This window comes from Haliotis rubra, unplaced genomic scaffold (assembly GCF_003918875.1).
Source record: "Haliotis rubra isolate DU_JTF1 unplaced genomic scaffold, ASM391887v1 Scf145, whole genome shotgun sequence".
NCBI classification, from domain to species: Eukaryota; Metazoa; Mollusca; class Gastropoda; order Lepetellida; family Haliotidae; genus Haliotis; species Haliotis rubra.
Window position 1 is genome coordinate 1355587 of NW_025765392.1, and position 21815 is coordinate 1377401.

Below are 21815 nucleotides of genomic sequence, written 5' to 3' on the forward strand. Positions count from 1 at the left end.
AAATTGTCAAAACTCTATACAATAAAATTGATCTGAGCAAGTTACGAACTCGTCATAAGAAGGAATGTTTGTGTCAAATTTGTAGCTTCATCAGGCAAGAAGTATCAAACGAAGAGATATTTAAAAGCATGATAAAAAACGTCACATCAAAGAGAACTCTCTCTGAAGTGCGGTCCTCATCCTTGCCCCAAAGGTTCAAACAATGGCTGTTTTGGCGAGGAACAACTTACAACATGACACACTTTTATAATTGGCAGCAGAGCTACCCCGCCCGACAGTTACCAATGAGAGGTGGTATATATTGATATATTTGTTTTAAACCTAAAATCAACTTTCCTAACAAAATCTAATTGTCTCGCGAATGTCATCATTACTGACTTAATTAAAGAGTCAAAGCCGATCACCAGGTTTTGACAAGGTCATAATTACAATGTCCTCAAAACTGTCATTATAACTACTGTTACACTACATATTTATACATTTCATGTTTTTGTGTCTACTCTTGTAAACGGGAGTTACCGCGCTTGGCTAAAGAAAATGGCTGCAACAGAACCAACTACTACTGTTCTTCTGCATGCATGTGATGCAGCCGAGTAGTCGCGTTACTTTAATGAAAAACATACTCTTGGGGCCATATCAGGTCACTTTCATTAAATAAAAAAACATATTGGGTGTAATAAACAGTTTTTCCGCTTGAAAACGATTAACAATAAAATGATCAATTATCGCCAAATGAAATTAAATGTAATTCATTCAAAATTTCGCACATGACAGCCATCTGGTATACAGGCAGCTGTTAGTTGGTTTATGTCTATGCTGCTGTTAGTTGGTTTATGTCTATGCTGCTGCAATTAGTCATAGTGAGTGGTTGACACTGAACAATGTGGTCGATTCAAATGCCCCAGAATCTATCCCTGACCCCAGAGTGTGGTTGTTTTACAGACAATAAAATCTTGAACCGTACAGATACGATCGACAGGCCCGTAGCAAGCCATTTTTCGTGTAAGCCCGATAGGTTGCACAGCTTTATATTTAGATAGGATTAAGGGCTTGCCCAACCTTTGTAGCAACAATCATGTGTAAGCCCGGGTTGTTTTTATTAATGGTAGCTACACCCCTGACCAATCGAGTAGAACGTGTGTCCTGCCTGATATCACGTCACAATGATTCCACCCTTTTCAAAGCTAAATCTGCTGGCTGAGGTCAACCTGCTGTCTGATCTTACAGACAGACAGCGATTATATTACAGTGTCACTTGTGGACATACAGTTGATTGATACATAGATGAAATATAATACACAAAAGTCTAAAAGTACACAACCACTCACTTAATGAATTAGGAGAGACTAAAAACTAGTAAATGTATAGATAAATATAGACATATAAATATATGTACGTAAATAAACGTATATAATGACGTTAAAAGGCATAAAAGTAAACAGCATAAAAGATGACGTCGTTTCGATAGGATAAGATTGCAGGTTCTGGCAGTGTGTAAAACAATATTACGATCACTAAAAAGTATGTAAAACTTTGAAACATCAGGAAGGTTAATAAAATCAGAATACATCTTGGCACTATGTTTAAAAGTTCATCTCTCTCCTCCCTTAACAGGTAAAAATCCAGTCCATCAAATGTATATTTATTTGTCCTGTCTTAAATATATAAACCTTTTATAAAACCTGATATCACTATTTTGTCACCGTCGATTCAAAGGTTCACTTCCACCACATATATAACAGTTGTCAAGGCATTAGTATAACCCAAACCAAATGTGTTTTAAAATTATGGACGGCACATGCTTTCCCATAAACACACACATTACCTTTATTTCCACCACCTATCAACCCACTCGCAGATAGGAAAATAAAAATATGCCCTGAGCCATCCGATCTAATCATCGTGATCTACAGGTGTTATCATCGCGATCTACAGGTGTTAACAGGTGCGGCCTGTGTAATATAGGTCGATGATAATATCACAGTAGACACTAGAACAGGCCACATTATATCCCTTCTAACACATAAATATTCTGCTAACAAAGAAGCTCTCTTGTCTTAAAGTCTGTCCGTTAGTACACGTGGACGGAGTGTATCAGGTAAATCAGGTACTACCGTTTACCAGCTCAACACGAACATTATATATACAGCTTTAAACACAGAAGAACATATACCCCAGTGTTTGATAATGGCTTGATATGGAACAGTCAAGAAACGGTTATTCGATGGTGACGTATTTAATACGGACATATGAGTTTCACTGTTTTGTTTTAGACATTAAGCTTTAAGTACAAAAGAACATATACCCCAGTGTTTGATAATGGCTTGATATGGAACAGCCAAGAAAAGGTTATTCGATTGTGACGTATTTAATACGGATATACAGGTTTCGTCGTTCGGTTTTGGACATTAAGCTTGTAGTGTGGCTGTTTTCAGCCTAATAGCATTTGATAACGTTTACCGTTGTTAGCCTTGGTCCACTCCAATGTGATTATTTTTAGTTTTATGACAGTGTATACTACAAAGGGAGGCAAAAAATAGAGATAGGTAAACAATTCATCCTGTATCAAGGTTCATTAATATTTTAATTTTTTATTAACGAAAGATGTTTGAAATAGGTACTTGATTCAAATTGTTTCGGTAACCAAAATGGCCTAATGATAACTTAGTATATCAACCGGGCTAACTTGGAATTAATTAACAATATCAAAAGAAAAATACCTTCATTTTTCCCTTGAATACTGTTCCGAAATCACTTGCGTCCAACATAATCCGATAGTGGTTGGTTCAAATTCCAAGTACACCTGGATAATGACTCGTGATTTGTCAGTAACTTAACCTCACGAGTGTGTTTCGTCAAAATGCTATCACTTGGATCAAGGTTTCATCTAACGTGTGTAATAGACCACGATAACATTGCAACATTGTCAGCTTCGGCAAACAGGACTTCAACTCTTGTGGCGGGTTGTGTCGCAACACATATGGTATGTGAGAGCCCAGGTCTAACGTAGACACAATCGACTACACAGATACTCATTATTAGGTCGTTGTATAGTTCAGCATGTGTACTGTTATAACGCCACGTCATGAACGCCAAGAACAGGTGGGCTCGATGAACTGTGTCGACAGGTATGTCCCAGGTTTGTCTGCTAATAATTCTCCTGCTGTCAATAGCATGAGCAACGGCTGGCATAGAATACAAGAGGTTGGACCGTCTCACAGGGAAATTACTGTGAAAAATCAAGTCACTGCCTCACTCTAAACTGTAATTCAGCAGTAACGAAGGTATCGCATTCCCGCACAGAAAGCACCATAGATAGTACCACTGCTACAAGATTATGTGTATTCTACCCTTCATGAAACGTTGTTACGACAAATAACACCTGCCAATGATACGTGCACGAGTATTAAGTTGGCTATTTAACTACACGCTTATACAAACATATTTCGTCATAGATATTGAATGTATTGTTAATTCGGATATTGTATGCATTGTTGAAATAAAAAAATGTAGAAAAGGACTTAATTTCTTTCGTCAAATTGCATTTTTTAACTCAACCATATTCCAGTTTCATGGGGGCAGCCTGTAAATAAACCAGCCAGCTAGTGCAGTGGACACGGTACTGAGCAACGATCTACAGTGTAAGGTCACGATGACACGGTATCGACAAACAACCTGATTTATTACATTGTCTCTACCGCGGGCATAATGTAGGTCGTTAGGCAACAGTTAGCACGAAGTTCCCCAGGCTTGTATTACAAAGTACCCTTTGTGTTAATGAGAAGTTGTTATTGATACAACCGTATGCTGCAGTATTTACTCACCAACTTCTAGAGTGAGTGAGTGAGTGAGTTTGGTTTTACGCCGCTTTTAGCAATATTCCAGCAATATCACGGCGGGGAACACCAAAAATGAGCTTAACACATTGTACCCATGTGGGGAATCGAACCCGGGTCTTCGGCGTGACGAGCGAACGCCTTAACCACTAGGCTATCCCCCAACTTCTAGAATGACGATAAAACAATGAACAATAAGTGTTGATAAGTTGCTTGGTTGGTTGTTTAACGCCGCACTCAGCAATATTCCAGCTACATGTGGCGGCGGTTTGTAAATAATCGAGTCTGTACCAGACAATCCAGTGATCAACAGCTTGAGCATCGTTCTACGCAATTGGGATACTATGACATGTGTCAACCAAGTGAGCGAGCCTGACCATACGATCCCGTTGGTCGCCTCTTACGACAAGTATGAGTTACCGAAGACCAATTCTTCTTCACGGGTTTGTTGATAAGAGTTATTTGTTCATCAGATCGACAGAAATTAGTAACTACAGACACAATATTCCATTCTATACATCATATATAATTATTATCATGTTGGGATAGAAATCCTAACAATAGGTAAATCCTTAGGACATAAGTCTTTGTCCTAACCTGGTATAAGTAGTTTATAGTGGCCTGCAAGCATACGTGTTTAAAGGGCAATATTTGCAACTATCTGACTCTGACAGATGCTGTATTGTGTGATCTCTATGGAATCCTGGAAGGGACATTGTCGCGTTGTCGCATTGTCGCCCTTTGGAGGAATAGGAAAATAATATTCAAAACGCGACATGCGACAATGCGACAAATGGCCGAAATGTCGCATTGTCGCGCTTTGGTTAATTTTGCCTCATTTTGCTTGTTTTTTAGAGGGCGACAACGCGACAATGCGACAACGCGACAATGTCCCTTCCAGGATTCCATAGATCTCTGATGTACATGTATACTTTTGTATGACCAGCATATTGTTGTATGAACAGTTTATCAACCAGTCAATCAATAGGGCTGCGCAATATAACCGGTTCACCGGTATTTACCGGTTCAGACATGAAAACGATACGTATTGCGATACGCTGATCGAAAACCGGTATTTTGACATGCATTCGGAAAACTTCTTAACACTCGGAAATCTTCGCATATTGCCTTGTTTCATTTGTGCCAAATATTATTACATTTTTATTTTGTCAGGATTAAATGTTTTTATTAAAGCTTAATCAAACGTGATGATTTTGTTTTGTTTTTGCTTTATAAATCAAGCATTAACTCGAGTATAAGTAGTTTTTGTTGTTGAAAAAACTTCTTGCAATATATTGCAATACATATCGCAATACATGTATATGCTTTCGCATCGCAATATATCGAAATATGAAAATTCTCTGCAATACCCACCCCTATCAATCAATCAATCGATCGATCTTTAGTTCTTGTAGTGGCGGCCACAGGCCCATTCAACAGTATGGTACTGTATGGTTAGCATATTACAGTATGACCAACACAGTACTTACAGTATAGGACTTATAGAATAGTATTGAATGATCAGTATGGCGAAAACATTGTTGCATGGGCAATAATGTACTGTATAACGAGCATCGTATTGTTTAGCCTGTGTAGTATTGTACGGTTAGCATATCACAGTATGAACAGAATACTATTTTATAAAGCGCAGAGTAGTACTAGTGTATGCCTTCTATAGTATCTATGGTCAGATTAATATTGAATGGTTCGTTAAACAAGTGAGTATAAAACCGACTCGAAATAATGACATGGTAATATGCAGGGCCATTTCCGTCTGATATCCACAAATCCATACGGGTTTTGTTGGACATATTCATATCAATGTGAAGGTTCTGGCAAGTACTACTTAATTGGCGTTAGTCGGGAATACAACAATGATATTTTGTGGGTAACATCTTGTTCTGATAAAAAGAATAGAACTCGTCAACTGTGATCAGAAGAACTTAATTTTGATTTTAATGAACAATTCTGTGACGATACAAATTGGGCAATTACAATGTGACGGTTACAGGACGGTTATTTTATCTGTTGTCAATGTATACTGAATAACCGAGTATACTGAGTAACTGGCTTGTGGTCTGTACAGTACACATGCTTCACAAATATGTGTGTCCAGTGTCCTCGTTATAGCGCAAGTGATGAAAACTTATTAATTACTGTGACATCTGTCGGCCATGGCCAAGGTGACGCGCTCGTGGTTGTCACGTGATTATATTAATTTTGATTTTCAATCATTATTTCGAAACTGCGCATTGATCGAGTACACAATCTGATTCATTTGTACATTCTGGTAGCAGTGGTACTGGTTGCGTTATTAATCATGGAGGGTATATCAATCAATGGCGCATAAAGGATCACTGCAGTAGTTGTAGCTGCAGCAGTAACAGTGACAATAGTAACAGTAGTATAGCAGAGGTAGTAACAGTAGTATAGCAGAGGTAGTAACAGTAGTTATAGCAGAGGTAGTAACAGCAGTATAGGTAGCAGAGGTAGTTATAGTAGTAGTAGCAGTTATAGTAGTTAGTAGTAACAGTAGTTATAGTAGTAACAGTAGTTATAGTAGTAACAGTAGTTATAGCAGATGTAGTAACAGTAGTTATAGCAGATGTAGTAACAGTAGTTATAGCAGCAGTAGTTATAGTAGTAACAGTAGTTATAGCAGATGTAGTAACAGTAGTTATAGCAGATGTAGTAACAGTAGTTATAGCAGATGTAGTAACAGTAGTTATAGCAGATGTAGTAACAGTAGTTATAGCAGATAACAGTAGTTATAGCAGATGTAGTAACAGTAGTTATAGCAGATGTAGTAACAGTAGTTATAGCAGCAGTAGTAACAGTAGTTATAGCAGATGTAGTAACAGTAGTTATAGCAGATGTAGTAACAGTAGTTATAGCAGATGTAGTAACAGTAGTTATAGCAGAGGTAGTAACAGTAGTTATAGCAGATGTAGTAACAGTAGTTATAGCAGATGTAGTAACAGTAGTTATAGCAGATGTAGTAACAGTAGTTATAGCAGATGTAGTAACAGTAGTTATAGCAGATGTAGTAACAGTAGTTATAGCAGATGTAGTAACAGTAGTTATAGCAGATGTAGTAACAGTAGTTATAGCAGATGTAGTAACAGTAGTTATAGCAGATGTAGTAACAGTAGTTATAGCAGATGTAGTAACAGTAGTTATAGCAGATGTAGTAACAGTAGTTATAGCAGATGTAGTAACAGTAGTTATAGCAGATGTAGTAACAGTAGTTATAGCAGATGTAGTAACAGTAGTTATAGCAGATGTAGTAACAGTAGTTATATAGCAGATGTAGTAACAGTAGTTATAGTAACAGTAGAGATGTAGTAACAGTTATAGTTATAGTAACAGTAGTTATAGCAGATGTAGTAACAGTAGTTATAGCAGATGTAGTAACAGTAGTTATAGCAGATGTAGTAACAGTAGTAAACAGTTATAGCAGATGTAGTAACAGTAGTTATAGCAGATGTAGTAACAGTAGAGATGTAGTAGCAGAGTACAGTAGTAACAACAGTTATAGCAGATGTAGTAACAGTAGTTATAGCAGATGTAGTAACAGTAGTTATAGCAGATGTAGTAACAGTAGTTATAGCAGATAGTAGTAACAGTAGTTATAGCAGATGTAGTAACAGTAGTTATAGCAGATGTAGTAACAGTAGTTATAGCAGATGTAGTAACAGTAGTTATAGTAGTAACAGTAGTATAGCAGTAGTAACAGTTATAGCAGATGTAGTAACAGTAGTTATAGTAACAGTAGTTATAGCAGCAGTAGTAACAGTAGTTATAGCAGATGTAGTAACAGTAGTTATAGCAGATGTAGTAACAGTAGTTATAGCAGAAGTAGTAACAGCAGTTATAGCAGCAGTAGTAACAGTAGTTATAGCAGAAGTAGTAACAGTAGTTATAGCAGATGTAGTAACAGTAGTTATAGCAGATGTAGTAACAGTAGTTATAGCAGAGTAGTAACAGTAGTTAACAGTAGTTATAGCAGATGTAGTAACAGTAGTTATAGATAGAGTGTAGTAACAGTAGTATATAGAAGTAGCAGATGTAGTAACAGTAGTTATAGCAGATGTAGTAACAGTAGTTATAGCAGATGTAGTAACAGTAGTTAGCAGTAGTTATAGCAGTAACAGTTATAGCAGATAGTACAGTAGTAACAGTAGTTATAGCAGATGTAGTAACAGTAGTTATAGCAAAGTAGTAACAGTAGTAACAGTAACAGTAGTATAGTAGATGTAGTAACAGTAGTTATAGCAGATGTAGTAACAGTAGTTATAGTTATAAGAAGTAGTAACAGTAGTTATAGCAGATGTAGTAACAGTAGTTATAGCAGATGTAGTAACAGTAGTTAAGTAGATGTAGTAACAGTAACAGTAGTTATAGTTAGAAGTAGTAACAGTAGTTATAACCGATGTAGTAACAGTAGTTATAGCAGCAGTAGTAACAGTAGTATAGTAGATGTAGTAACAGTAGTATAGTAGATGTAGTAACAGTAGTATAGTAGATGTAGTAACAGTAGTTATAGCAGATGTAGCAACAGTAGTTATAGCAGAAGTAGTAACAGTAGTTATAGAAGCAGTTGTAACAGTAGTTATAGAAGCAGTAGTAGTTGAAGTAGTAGTTGAAGCCTTTGTTGCAGCAGCAGTAGCAGCTATAGTGACAGTAGGTGTATCAACTGGCGGAGGATGTATCAGTACTGCATCAATTATGCTGTCATTCCTTGCATACCGATGACAATGGGCACACGCCTTGCAGACATAATAGCCCATCAAACGTCGCCACACTATGTAGCTTATCCATTCTATTCATAGGTTTAATGTACACGGTACAGAACCATTGACACCGTTCTAGATGAGACTATACTTCCTGGTTGAAATACGAATGACATCACTGACAAGTTGTCAATAGCGGCTGTCACATGACATGCACATCACATAGTGAACGGAAATATCACGTGACTTGTCACGTGGTGTTTCCTGGCACGCATCTCGTGGGCAATGTGGTACTGGGTTTTATATTTACTGCTAAAATATCAGATTTACATGGAAAACCTAAATGTATTTCATTCAAGTGAAGTCAAACGCTATTCGCGAACAATGTATTCCTAAATGACACGTCAGATGTGAGATTCCGGTCAGTAGCTATACGATGGTAACTTGAACATTTTGTAGTAATTATCAAAGAAAAATACATAATTCAAAATTCCCCAGGGCACGGGTTAGTTGAACTCAGATTATTGCTGAACACTACGTGCATGCGTGGCCTGAAAAGGATAGAAGCTTCAACCGTGTCAGCGCATTGTTCTGTGAATTAGCCATGACAGAATCCGTGCGTGACGTACTCCATTAAGAGATATGATATGTCATGATATATATTCCTTGACGTATGACATGATAAACACCTGGATATATCATGTGATGTATACCTTGACGTATGACACGATAAACACCTGGATATATCATGTGATGTATACCTTGACGTATGACACGATAAACACCTGGATATGTCATGTGATATATACCTTGACGTATGACATGAGAAACACCTGGATATATCATGTGATATATACCTTGACGTATGAGATGAGAAACACCTGGATATATCATGTGATATATACCTTGACGTATGACACGATAAACACCTGGATATATCATGTGATATATACCTTGACGTATGACATGATAAACACCTGAATATGTCATGTGATATATACCTTGACGTATGACATGATAAACACCTGGATATGTCATGTGATATATACCTTGGCGTATGACATGAGAAACACCTGGATATGTCATGTGATATATACCTTGGCGTATGACATGATAAACACCTGGATATATCATGTGATATATACCTTGACGTATGACATGAGAAGACATAGTCTACAACGTCACGTGACCTGACCAGCCTGACCATTTAGTCACGTCTCCGCTTGCTGGGGACCGTCAATTCTTACCTAGAAATGGGACTAGTACGCATTGATTCCATCAGGTGAAAATAATATAGGATTCAGTGGAGTTAATCTCTTGATATCATGTATCCGTTTGAGTCAGTAAATCGGATTATTGACATGACAAGTCGACAGTCTCCAATAACTGCTACTTCGCGAAACTAAACACTATCACAAGTGATCACAAGTGAAATTGTTTTCAGAGTCAATTCAGGGGATGCCACAAACGTGATGTAGATGGATGGGTAGATGGATGGATGGATGGATTGATGGATGATGGATGGATGGATGGACGGACGGACGGTATGACGGACGGACGGACGGACGTACGGATGGATGGATGGATGGATGGATTATGGATGGATGGATGGATGGATGGATGGATGGATGGATGGATGGATGGACGGACGGACGGACGGACGGATTGATGGACGGACGGGCGGATGGATGGATGGATGGACGGATGGACGAGCGCACAGGCAGACAGACAGGACCCAGTTCCAGGTATGGATGTAAACTCATAGCATTCCTAGACATCGTCAAGATATTTAAGAAGAGAGGTTGTGATATCAATAAATACCTAGTATCATAATGGTAACCTAGACTTAAAGTATACATACACTTTTATTACCATCAAATACAAAACGAATAGTTCGTCCCCCTCAACAGAAAAAGTCGAACATGATACACTAATGTTTCGCTCCCACAAGACGCCACCAGGCGATCTCAATGATCGAGATCAGGCGTGTCACCGTACCCTAACAGGTACTTTGCTCATATCACTCACTTGACTGTGTCTGTTCCAAATTCGATTATTTCCAGGCCAGCGTCATAGAGCTGTTACATTATTGAATCACCCTTTTGATCTGACACAAGCAGTGGCACTTTAAATCTTGAATAGGTCAACTTAAAGGTATAAAGCAATATCCGTCCACGAGGAATGGTTCCAAACACATCTACTCCAAATCAGTGTGGTAGGTTCGGTAGGATACAGGTCATTGTATGAGACCGTTTCTCGATTAGAGCCCATATGCATGTGTATAATGTGTATAATGTGCTTATACTACACAACACATGAACGGGGACATTAACTCCACTGTAATATCCGATACTGTTTCTTTGACAGCACTTCTAAACAATGGTCGATTCAGCCCCAATCAGGAAAGACAGAATATCCCTATCTTCGTCTCAACTCCATCGTCTTCAGAAAATCCAGAACAAAGCTGCACGCATCATCACTCTCACCAGTACTCGCTGTTACATCTCTCCCATTCTAAACTCTCTACACTGGCTCCGTATTCGTGAAAGGATTGATTTCAAGATTCTCTGCCTCACCTACCAGTCTTTCTACAACTCAGGACCTTCCTACCTTCAAGACCTTCTGACACATTACTCTCCAGAAAGAACTCTGCGCTCATCACAACAACTGTTACTTGCTGTCCCGAGCTACAATCTCAAATCATTTGGCTCAAGAACTTTTTCATATGCAGCAGCTTCTCTGTGGAACTCTCTCCCCTATCGAGTTAAAATCATCTCCTTCCCTAAGTACATTCAAAACACGACTAAAGACTCATCTATTTCTCCGCTACAAGTGACTTCCAATCATCCGTACCTGCCAACTGTATATAGTTTTAACTTGAGCTCAGGAAGCGCTTTGAGCATATCCCTGTGACGTGGAAAGGCGCTATATAAATGGCCTATTATTATTATTATTATTATCTAAAGTTGCTATCAATAGAAACGCGCTTTGCATGGCAATGAACAGCATATAGAAAGATAAGAATCAAATGTTCCTGAAATATATCTCTGTTGCATCAAGCCTGTGTCAGCCTCATTAACAAAGGCAGGATGTTGCTGTTGCGATACTCAGTTCCGGTTTTATATCAGAGAATTTGTTATCAGGGATAAACTTTAACAGCAGTTAAGGATGCATAGCTTCTTAAATCGGAGTTCTTTATTCATTGATTTCCTAATACAATATAGAGCAACCACTCATATGTACCCCGGAGACTTGATACTGAGCCAAGTACTGAAAGACCCCCTTGAATGCGCACAGGCGATTTTCCCTTTGACGAAGAACAGTCTCTTTTCTACAATATTAAGTATAGCCGCGAGCAGACTAGAGGCAGGCATGTCAATATTGATTATTTCTTGATAGCGATATCAGATATAGCAGTTAAAGAATGCACACAGGCCATACTGACATTAAAGAATGGTATATTATTGAAGAGAAAACTATACATATATCATTCGGTATTTATGAAGCCATTTTTTAATAGTGTGTAATTATAATTTAAAACGGTGGCCAACTCCTTTGCCAATATTCATTTCAAACAAGGAAATCACTATAAGATGCATTAGCAGAGAATGTCCCATATATCTGGCCGCTAGGCGAATCAAAGGTTTATGCATCTTATGCTGTATGGGGCTATTATTTTGAATAAAAATGTATTTTAATACTTTATAAACAGAAGATGGTTATATTTCAAAGGATAAAGAAATTATGACCAAATATTTACATGTGGCTCATCTTGCATCTGTCTCTAGTTTGGTTGGTTGGTTGTTGTTAAACACCGCACTCAGCAATATTCCAGCTATATGGCGGCGGTCTATAAATAGATCATCAAATGTTGACCAGATAACCCAGTGATCAACAGTATGAGCATCGATCTACGCAACTGGGATACAATGACATGTGTCAACCAAGTCAGCGAGCCTGACCATCAAACCCGTTAGTCGCCTCTCACGACAAGCATGGGTTGCTGAAGACCAGTTCTAACACAGACTTTCACGGGATCGCATCTGTTACAAAGTATATATGACATTTTGTCTATTGATCATGATTATGAAGTTTCTTGTAATTACGATAGATTGATCGTATTTATTTCTTAACTTCCCTTGTCATGATGTACACATAGCACGCATATATTTGTTTCTAGTGTTAAACTACCAGGATTGGGAGAGGCATATATTAAATCTTTGTTCAAGATAGGTCTCACTTATCTGGATTAGCAGTTATATGCCAGGGCCTCCTTTCACGAAGCAACTTTAACTAAGGCTAACCTTATCTCTTATCTAGTCATTTAAGGTAACCTTAAAAAAGTTACACCCGTTTCACGAAACAACCTTACGCCAACCTTATCTCTGACGGATTTTACGTCGCAACCTTAGCTAAGGGTGGAACTCTTCTGTGTTGAAGATGGGGATTTTCCGTAGTTACGCCGCAGAGTGACCTCCCTTGCTCGCATCTGCAGACGACTTATTGCATCCTCAATGTCACAGCATACAATAAAAGCAGTCGCAATCTGTATTGCTACTAAATATTAACCTTAATTTTACTAAGGTTGGGTCATACCACCCTTAGTGTTTTCGACTTACGTAAGGTTAACCTTAGCTGAGGTTGTTTTGTGAAAGCAGACGTCAACCTAAGTAAAGGCCTAAGGTTGAAAACTTAGAGATAAGGTTGCTTCGTGAAAGGAGGTCCAGGTCAGGTCAACATATGTCAGCGGTTGTTGTGGTGTCAGTGGTTGTGGTGTCAGTGGTCGTTGTGGTGCCAGCGGTTGTTGTGGTGTCAGTGGTTGTTGTGGTGTCAGTGGTCGTTGTGGTGTCAGCGGTTCTTATGATGGTGCACTGGAGTAGCTAGCCTAATCTCAGCTAGGCTTAGAGTGACATCTTCTCTGGACCAAGGCTTATGTGGCCAGGGTCACATGACATGGATTGAGTCACAAATATAACTACAGTAATTAATAAGCAATGACATAGTTGATATAGGGGGGACGTGGCAGTATATATATGCACAATACAATGGGGATTACCGAATGTGATTAACAGCAACTCATCAATCTTAGTCGAGTAGATTCCTGACACTTTGAGGTAATTAGCCATCTTGAATGACATGTTCTCACCAAGAAGGTAGCTGCGATACACTGCATGACGTAACATACCTCACCGACACGTGTCTATTATTGACAACGATATCCGTCACGTGGATGCGCATGTTCTTGCTTGTGATTAGCATTTTCCTGATTGATGCTATACAACCCCAGTTACCTTATAGACTGTTTTATTGTTATGTTTATAGATGTGTCCTAATTTTGTCACTCAAAGTTCAACGCTGTTAAGACCTGTAAATATGAACTCCTAGACATTCTAATTAACGCCTTTATAACTTAATGGAAATACAGAGCTCCAGATAATTTTTCAACATCAGGAGTACGAACTCCTTATGTTTTGAATATAGGAGTATTGGAAAATGTTAAGAGCACATTTAGGATACAGAATGGAATTTAATGGCGTATAAGTAGTCTTGTGTTTCGTTTCATATATGCACCACAACATTGCTACCCTTGTGTAAACAGGTCTATAAACAATAAAACAATACTTATTCAGATAAATACGTCTGTAAAATGATTTTAAGACCGTACACCATTGCTGTGGTGCGTATCTGCTACGTTTTCTATATTATTTCCTACCGTATCGTGCATATCTTCTATCCGTACATACGCCGATACGGCCTTCATCTGGAGCCCTGGAAATAAATAGGTTTGCCCTTCTATTGAGATGCTCAAGGGGGGTTCGTTAGACAACATAACCTGAGTAACTTCTTCTGTGGTATATTTAGAAGTTTGAGAGTCAGATAAGGACAAACGTTATGGATGAACATCACCTGAATAAAGAAGTTGTTCATCCATAAAGTTTGTCCTGATATAACCTGAGTACTTTATCTGTATGTCCTTGCAATCTTGTTACTGGGGGCTTTTCAAATTGATGTTAATGGAGTGAAACGTATGTCGTCTACATGTTGTCAATGGAGTTTAACGTCAAGTCTACATTTATTCCACGTATATAGCGAGTTGCGTGTGCGTGTGCGTGCGAACGCGTGTGGATATCTATCTGTGTGTCTGTGAGGCTTTCACGTGGTTTACACTATCAGACACACTATGCCGAACTGACCACTTGTTTTAGGCACCTACTGCCGACAGCCCCTTCAGAGTAACAGGACGTACCAGCTATTGGTATGTCGCGGCCTGGGTTCGAACCACTGCCTCACCCTCTCCGAGCAGCCACTCCATTCACTTAACCATGGAGACGGACGAGATAATGAGAAGGTTTTTATAAAGAATTAATAAACAACATACTATCCATGTTACTTCATGAAACCTCAAGATTTGGCAACACTAATCTACTCATGTGACCTGCTGAACGAATACAGTAGCATGGCATCCCCACGTTCCATGATGGGAACTGTAATGGTCGACAACGTCAACCTTAACACACATATACATATGCCTAAATGTCAAGGCCTGATTCCTGCTCTCCACCACCCCACCCCCCCCCCCCCACCTGCCCCGGTGTATACAGTGTTGTATTTGAATAGCCCCTTACAGATACCCTCTCTTACATTTATATGTTAATGTCAAAGAAAAAACACTACTGCTCTCTCAACCAAGCGATTTTTATCCACATTGAGTTTCAGGTCAGAGGACATATCTGAGTCACAAGACCGGTTTCACGGGCACAGGCTGCGCACGTTATAATGAGGGCATATGTAAAGATCCGGTCTCGAAAATTACCAGGAAAGGAACGCACAACCCTTCAATACATTAGAACAGAATATCATACACAGCCGATAGTCTCCTATTTACATAAACATTTTGAATTAGCATGTGCTTTGTATTATTAAGTGCATATATTGTATCACCTGTACTGACTGACTGAGTTTGGTTTTACGCCGCTTTTAGCAATATTCCAGCAACATCACGGCAGGGGACACCAGAAATTAATGGGCTTCACACATTGTGCCCATGTTGGGTATCACCTGTATGTTTTCTTTATTCATCTATAACTGTATTACCCGTCAGTCAGCTCTGTAAAAGATGGTTATAGCAGTTCTAAAACTGTATAGTTTTTAGCATTATACGAACTGCAACACGGAATAGAAACATTAAATGACAAGGAAACTAGCAACCACGTGTCGAAACCAAAGTTTCTAAATCTATCTAAAATGCGATAAACGTTTCTTTTTCATTTTGCAGCATTATCTCAAGCGACCGTAACTGGTTTCCAAAAGATATTGCAAGTGCTATTATGTCACAATGACATGATGCGACATTACAGAACGCCTACCATTGCGAACGTAACGTCATAACGACGTCGTATGTATGTCGTGTACAATGCAGATGGGTTATTCCACACCTTCATTAACCACAATCCTACCCTTTGGTACTTTATAATTATTCAATGTTAACACTGACCAGTTGATCAAATCACATTTCCAGCATGGCAGGAGTCAAAATGGAATTATTAATAATAATAATAATAATAATAATAATAATAGTCGAAGCGCCCAAACAATCTGATTATTGTTACATCGGTTAGCCCAAGCTGCCTGTGAGGCGCGAGAAGGTTAGTGGTTACATGACTTATCCCACCGGGTACCCATTTTCTGCTGGGTGAACAGAGGCAAGTATGAATAAACTCACTTGCCTAAGGTGAGACCACAAGTGCCATGTGCTTCGTTGTGGGGCAGTTCTGAAGTCCTAGAAACTCTCAGAAGTCAAGCTGCCAAACACGGTCACCCGTCCAAGGATCTCCGAGCCCAACGTTGCTTAACTTCATGAATGTGACCTGAGCTCCATGTACAGGACCACATGTCGCCACATTGTATTTATGACAGTCTTGAAATGTATCTTACAATTCAGAGATTACATGAGTCCCGGAGTGTTGCGAACTCCAAATAGAGATCTCCTACACCCCGTCGAGATCACATGTCCCACACAGACGAACTAGGAGTGACATAGATATGAGTTTCCATGTAATCAAGTAGAACTGTGACCTCACTGTTTTAAGGTGCCTCGTCGTTAGCCCCGCAATGTGAGATCCTATTTACCAGATAGTTTTGTAGACTGGTAGACGATGCCGAGACCCATTAGCCCATCGTCTTATCGATTAATGAATATTTGCATATTTGTTCACTGGTTCGTTTCTAAAATGTACTGCAGCTAAAGGTCACAAATGTGCTCTCGGTGAAGGTCAGTCACGCGGATCTCTAGTACGGCATTCTACATAACCAGACCCGCACCTTTACAAATGTTTAAACACGTTTGACGTAATCTGCTTGTTTAAACTCTCCATTCACTTTCAGTACAGGACAAGGGAGGTAATGCTGTTTCTGCGCCTATGACTTAAAGTTTGCAGTGCGGTTCCCTTCTCTAGCGATCATCGTTTGGATGTACGATAAAAGGCCGTTAGTCTCATCCACGTTATTTCTGACCACCAATAGTCTATAAATCCGTTAGTCCGTAACACCGAGTCTCCAGCGCCGATAGTCCTGAACCCTGTTAGAAATCTAGTCTGAAACAAGTGCATAAACCCGTTAGTCTGCAACACCGATAGTCCGTAACCCTGTTAGTCTGCAACACCGTTAATCCGTAAACCTGTTAGTCTGCAACACCGATAGTCCGTAGCTCTGTTAGTCTGCAACACCGATAGTCCGTAACCTGTTAGCCTGCAACACCGATAGTCCGTAACACTGTTAATCTGCACCACCGATACACCGTAAATCTGTTAGTCTGCAACACCGATAGTCCGTATCCTGTTAGTCCGCAACACCGATGGTGTTAGTCTGCAACACCGATGGTCCGTAACCTGTCAGTCTAAAACACCGATAGTCCGTCCTGTTAGTCTGCAGCCCTGTTAGTCTGCAACACCGATAGTCCGTCCTGTTAGTCTGCAACACCGTAACCTGTTAGTCTGCAACACCGATAGTCTAGTGCAACAACACCGTAGCCCTGTCCGTAACACTGATAGTCTGCAACACCGATAGACCGTAAATCTGTTAGTCTGCAACACCGATAGTCCGTAACCTGTTAGTCTGCAACACCGATAATCCGTAACCCTGTTAGTCTGCAACACCGATAGTCCGTAGCCCTGTTAGTCTGCAACACCGATAGTCCGTAGCCCTGTTAGTCTGCAACACCGATAGTCCGTAACCATGTTAGTCTGCAACACCGATAGTCCGTAACCCTGTTAGTCTGCAACACCGATAGTCCGTAACCCTGTTAGTCTGCAACACCGATAGTCCGTAACCATGTTAGTCTGCAACACCGATAGATCCGTAAATCTGTTAGTCTGCAACACCGACCGATAGTCCGTAACACCGATAGACCGTAACCCTGTTAGTCTGCAACACCGATAGTCCGTAACCCTGTTAGTCTGCAACACCGATAGATCCGTGCAACACCGAAATCTGTTAGTCTGCAACACCGATAGTCCGTAAACCTGTTAGTCTGCAACACCTATAGTCCGTAACCCTGTTAGTCTGCAACACCGATAGTCCGTAACCTGTTAGTCTGCAACACCGATAGACCGTAAATCTGTTAGTCTGCAACACCGATAGTCCGTAGCCCTGTTAGACTGCAACACCGTTAGTCCGTAACCATGCTAGTCTGCAACACCTATAATCCATAATCATGTTAGTCTGCAACACCGATAGTCCGTAACCCTGTAGTCCGTAACCATGCTAGTCTGCAACACCGATAGTCCGTAACCCTGTTAGTCTGCAACACCGATAGTCCGTAACCATGCTAGTCTGCAACACCGATAGTCCGTAACCCTGTTAGTCTGCAACACCGATAGTCCGTAACCCTGTTAGTCTGCAACACCGATAGTCCGTAACCCTGTTAGTCTGCAACACCGATAGTCCGTAACCACCTGTACTAGTCTGCAACACCGATAGTCCGTAGCCCTGTTAGTCTGCAACATCTGATGTCATATGTTTCATTTACTACATGTGTAGTATTGTAAACGTTTTCATACATCTCTTAAGTTCGGAAATAACACGTGACGAAACACCTATTGTGCTTCCATTCCTAGAAACATAAGACACTCTTCCCACTCGCTGAATCTGTCAACTGAAAAATGGATTGATTCCTAGAGGCCATCTTCATCCTGTCTATTTGCAAAATAGATCCGTTTGTTGTGTCATCACAGAGCTCAAATATATTGAGCTGTCACGATGGTAACCCCAGAAAGATGATTGTGACAAATTCAGATTATATTGCTTTGTGAGATTTCTATTATCTAGCTGGATTTATTTGAGTAATAGGGACGTTTCAGACGTCTGGGCTGCTGAACGTCAAAGGGACATTGTTAAGCAACATCTCTTTCAATCCCCCATAGTGCTTTTCGAACAAATTGCCATGATAAGGTCCATCATGAGATAGTCAGCTAATTATCTAATACGAACGAAATATGTGGTAATCAGCAAAGACGAGTTAATAACAGCTAATAACTAAATATATATAGAAGAATTTAAGATATTTGAATTCGTACACATTTCAGAATAATCCCTTATAGTTTGATATTTATTCTTTTTTGGATAATTGGAACAAAGGTTATAACCAAATATATTTTACAGCTAATAGTACTAAACTAGTCTTTTACAATTTTACAGTAAACTGGAGGGTCAATTTACAATAATCGTGAAAGATCAGTTAATTGTTTTCAGTTGTCAGATGTGAATGTGGGTGCCATAGTTGGCAACCTGAAGTTAGCAGCGGGTTCGTTTTTCGTTATTCGTTTTTTCGACTAACGAATAACGTGCTAGCAGCAGGTTCCATGGCTTCACGCTTTTGATGAATTCATTCTTGCCAAAGCACAGCTAGCTTCACAAAGCGAGTTTATCTTCACGTTTGGGGCTTAGAGACATGCAGATTTGACATCGCGTTGTACAACCGGTCCCGGCACAATTTCCCGAGATACTACCATTCCTCGGGTCAGCTAAACAATGGTGTATGAACAAACAGGACGGCGGTTGTTATGCAAACACGTAAATAATTTACAGGAAGAGGTGAATAATCACATACAATAGATACAACAATTGCCATGAATCATCACCCACACGAGAACATGCTCACAGTCACAAACATCACAGTGGGAATACTTTGGCGACATCCACAGTTCAAGACGCCAGAGTTTTGGTGGGACAGTATACACAACAGTTTGGATGATGATGCAATACAGGACACTGTGGTGAATAAGATGTTTCTTATTTCCCTGTTGTTCAGTACGTGTTCAACATCGAATAAACAATGGATGCATTCTACATACAACATGCTATATAAAACCATAAAGTTCACGAATAACTTCGTTTCATAGTCGTGAAATGTTGGAAAACATATGACCAAATGGTGCAGTTGTGTTGTTCTGAGTTTACGCTCTGGATACCCACTGGTGGGTGGGTGTTTCAGGCAGGTATATGTGTCATGCGTGTCTTACGCTCTAATAAATATCGTCCTATTGGGGTCAGAGAAATATTTGATTCAAAACTCTAGAACGTTTAGATATTATGGATGGTTAACGTCAAAGGGAAAATCAACGACTTGCCAGGCAATGTGCAACACATTTAGAAAATATCGTTCATTTAGTGTATGTACAATATTTCATATCAATTGATACTTACATAGACAATAATTCCATAATAAGTTTATGTATAAAGTTCTCGATCCGTATGGGAAAAGGGGTCTGTGGTACAAGCACAATGTTCTTTCGTTGGACTAGTGATAGTGTTATCCGAGAACATTCATAAAAGCTAGGGGTATTATAATCGTGTTTGTTTTTCACTTTCTGGCTCCAGTGGGGAAGTAATTATAACAAGGATGGTATTCATCACGCAAAGTTACAAGTGACCCAGCGGACGTTACTTCAATAAACACACCACAGAATACGCGGGACCAGTCTACCACGCGCTCACATCAACAATCCTATATGCGATATTGTTTGTACGTAATTGATTTTCTACCGTCACATCCCATTATATCGGGGAGGTGTAAAATGCAGATGCTTGCTGCTAACTGTATATTCAAATTGGAAAGGCCACAACATCAGTATGGGGACCCCACACATGTACACATACTGCTCTCTGACTGACCTACATAACAACCAAACGATGTGACAAGATGATAAAACGAACTATGACATTAAAAATGCTCACACTACCGCTTTCATATGTATCCTATAGTTACACATATAATCCCACCTTCATATGCGACTCGTATCCTTCAGCATGTGTACTGCTATATCCTATTCTGAGGAGGTCCCTCGTTATAGCGGCTGTCCTCCACTCGGTTTCGTCCCGTTACAGATAACGGTACTTCATTAGTATACCAAGCCTGTACCCTCACTCCTGGGAAAACAGTCTCGTGGTCCGTCCCGTTTCAGCTGGGTACAGTGTGTAAGTCAAAAGTAGGCAGAGAAGGCGATGAATTATGGATAGGTTGTGTGAGGCGGTTTCAAGAGATGTATCATGTTGGTTGAGGGAAGCCTAAGGCTGAGGGCTGATTTGTACACGACACTAGCTGGAGGGTACAAGTACTGTCATCCCGCCTCCGTCCACTGTCACATCACAACTCCACTTAAATATGTCTCCAGTTAATTATTTCACAGTGACAAGTGCGCCAGGATATGACGATGCGCGTGGGATGACATGTACAGCAAGCCACATCTTTTGATTTGGAGAATTTACTCACAGATATATTTTTTATGTAACGTACAGTCAGTGCACTGGTGTTTACAAAAGAATCTGCTTTACCTTCGATGTTATACTTGTTTTGAGAGAGAGAGAGAGAGAGAGAGAGAGAGAGAGAGAGAGGATAGAGAGAGTGTGTGTGTGTGTGTGTGTGTGTGTGTGTGTGTGTGTGTTGTAATTACTTGACGACAAACAATCGATATTCAATAGTGCTGGATACATTAATCGATGCCGTGGATATTGTTGCAGTACAGGTTCGTGTTCAGTGTGGAAGGGTGGTGTACGGCCATTGATTTCGGGACGGACAAAGCTGAGAGAACACGTCTGGGAAGCCCGTGTACATTGTAATTCTCAAAGGTGCCTGGGTGGTTTTATTTGGATAGAGTTTTTTCTTTGTGTAATTATGTTTGTTGAGGATGCATGTGTGGGTGCGTCTGTTTACGTGTGTCGTAGAGGTTTGCTTGTGTCGTTGAGATTT

The 21815-nt window shown here is 39.9% G+C and overlaps 1 protein-coding gene across 4 annotated transcripts in view; it reads right to left on the reverse strand.

The window, feature by feature from the left end:
• Nucleotides 1–21247, reverse strand: part of LOC124269495 (beta-1,4-N-acetylgalactosaminyltransferase bre-4-like) — a 108189-nt gene extending 86942 nt beyond the window's left edge. Inside the window, exon 1 of one of the 4 annotated variants that reach the window (XM_046704518.1) lies at nucleotides 20849–21247. In XM_046704518.1, coding sequence (XP_046560474.1) covers nucleotides 20849–20854 — 6 coding nt within the window. In that variant the 5' untranslated portion in view covers nucleotides 20855–21247. Of the gene's footprint in view, nucleotides 1–2720; nucleotides 2997–14282; nucleotides 14372–20803 lie in introns of those variants that run through there. The other 3 variants (XM_046704519.1, XM_046704517.1, XM_046704516.1) reach the window with 3 other exon arrangements.
• Nucleotides 21248–21815: the final 568 nt, after the last annotated feature.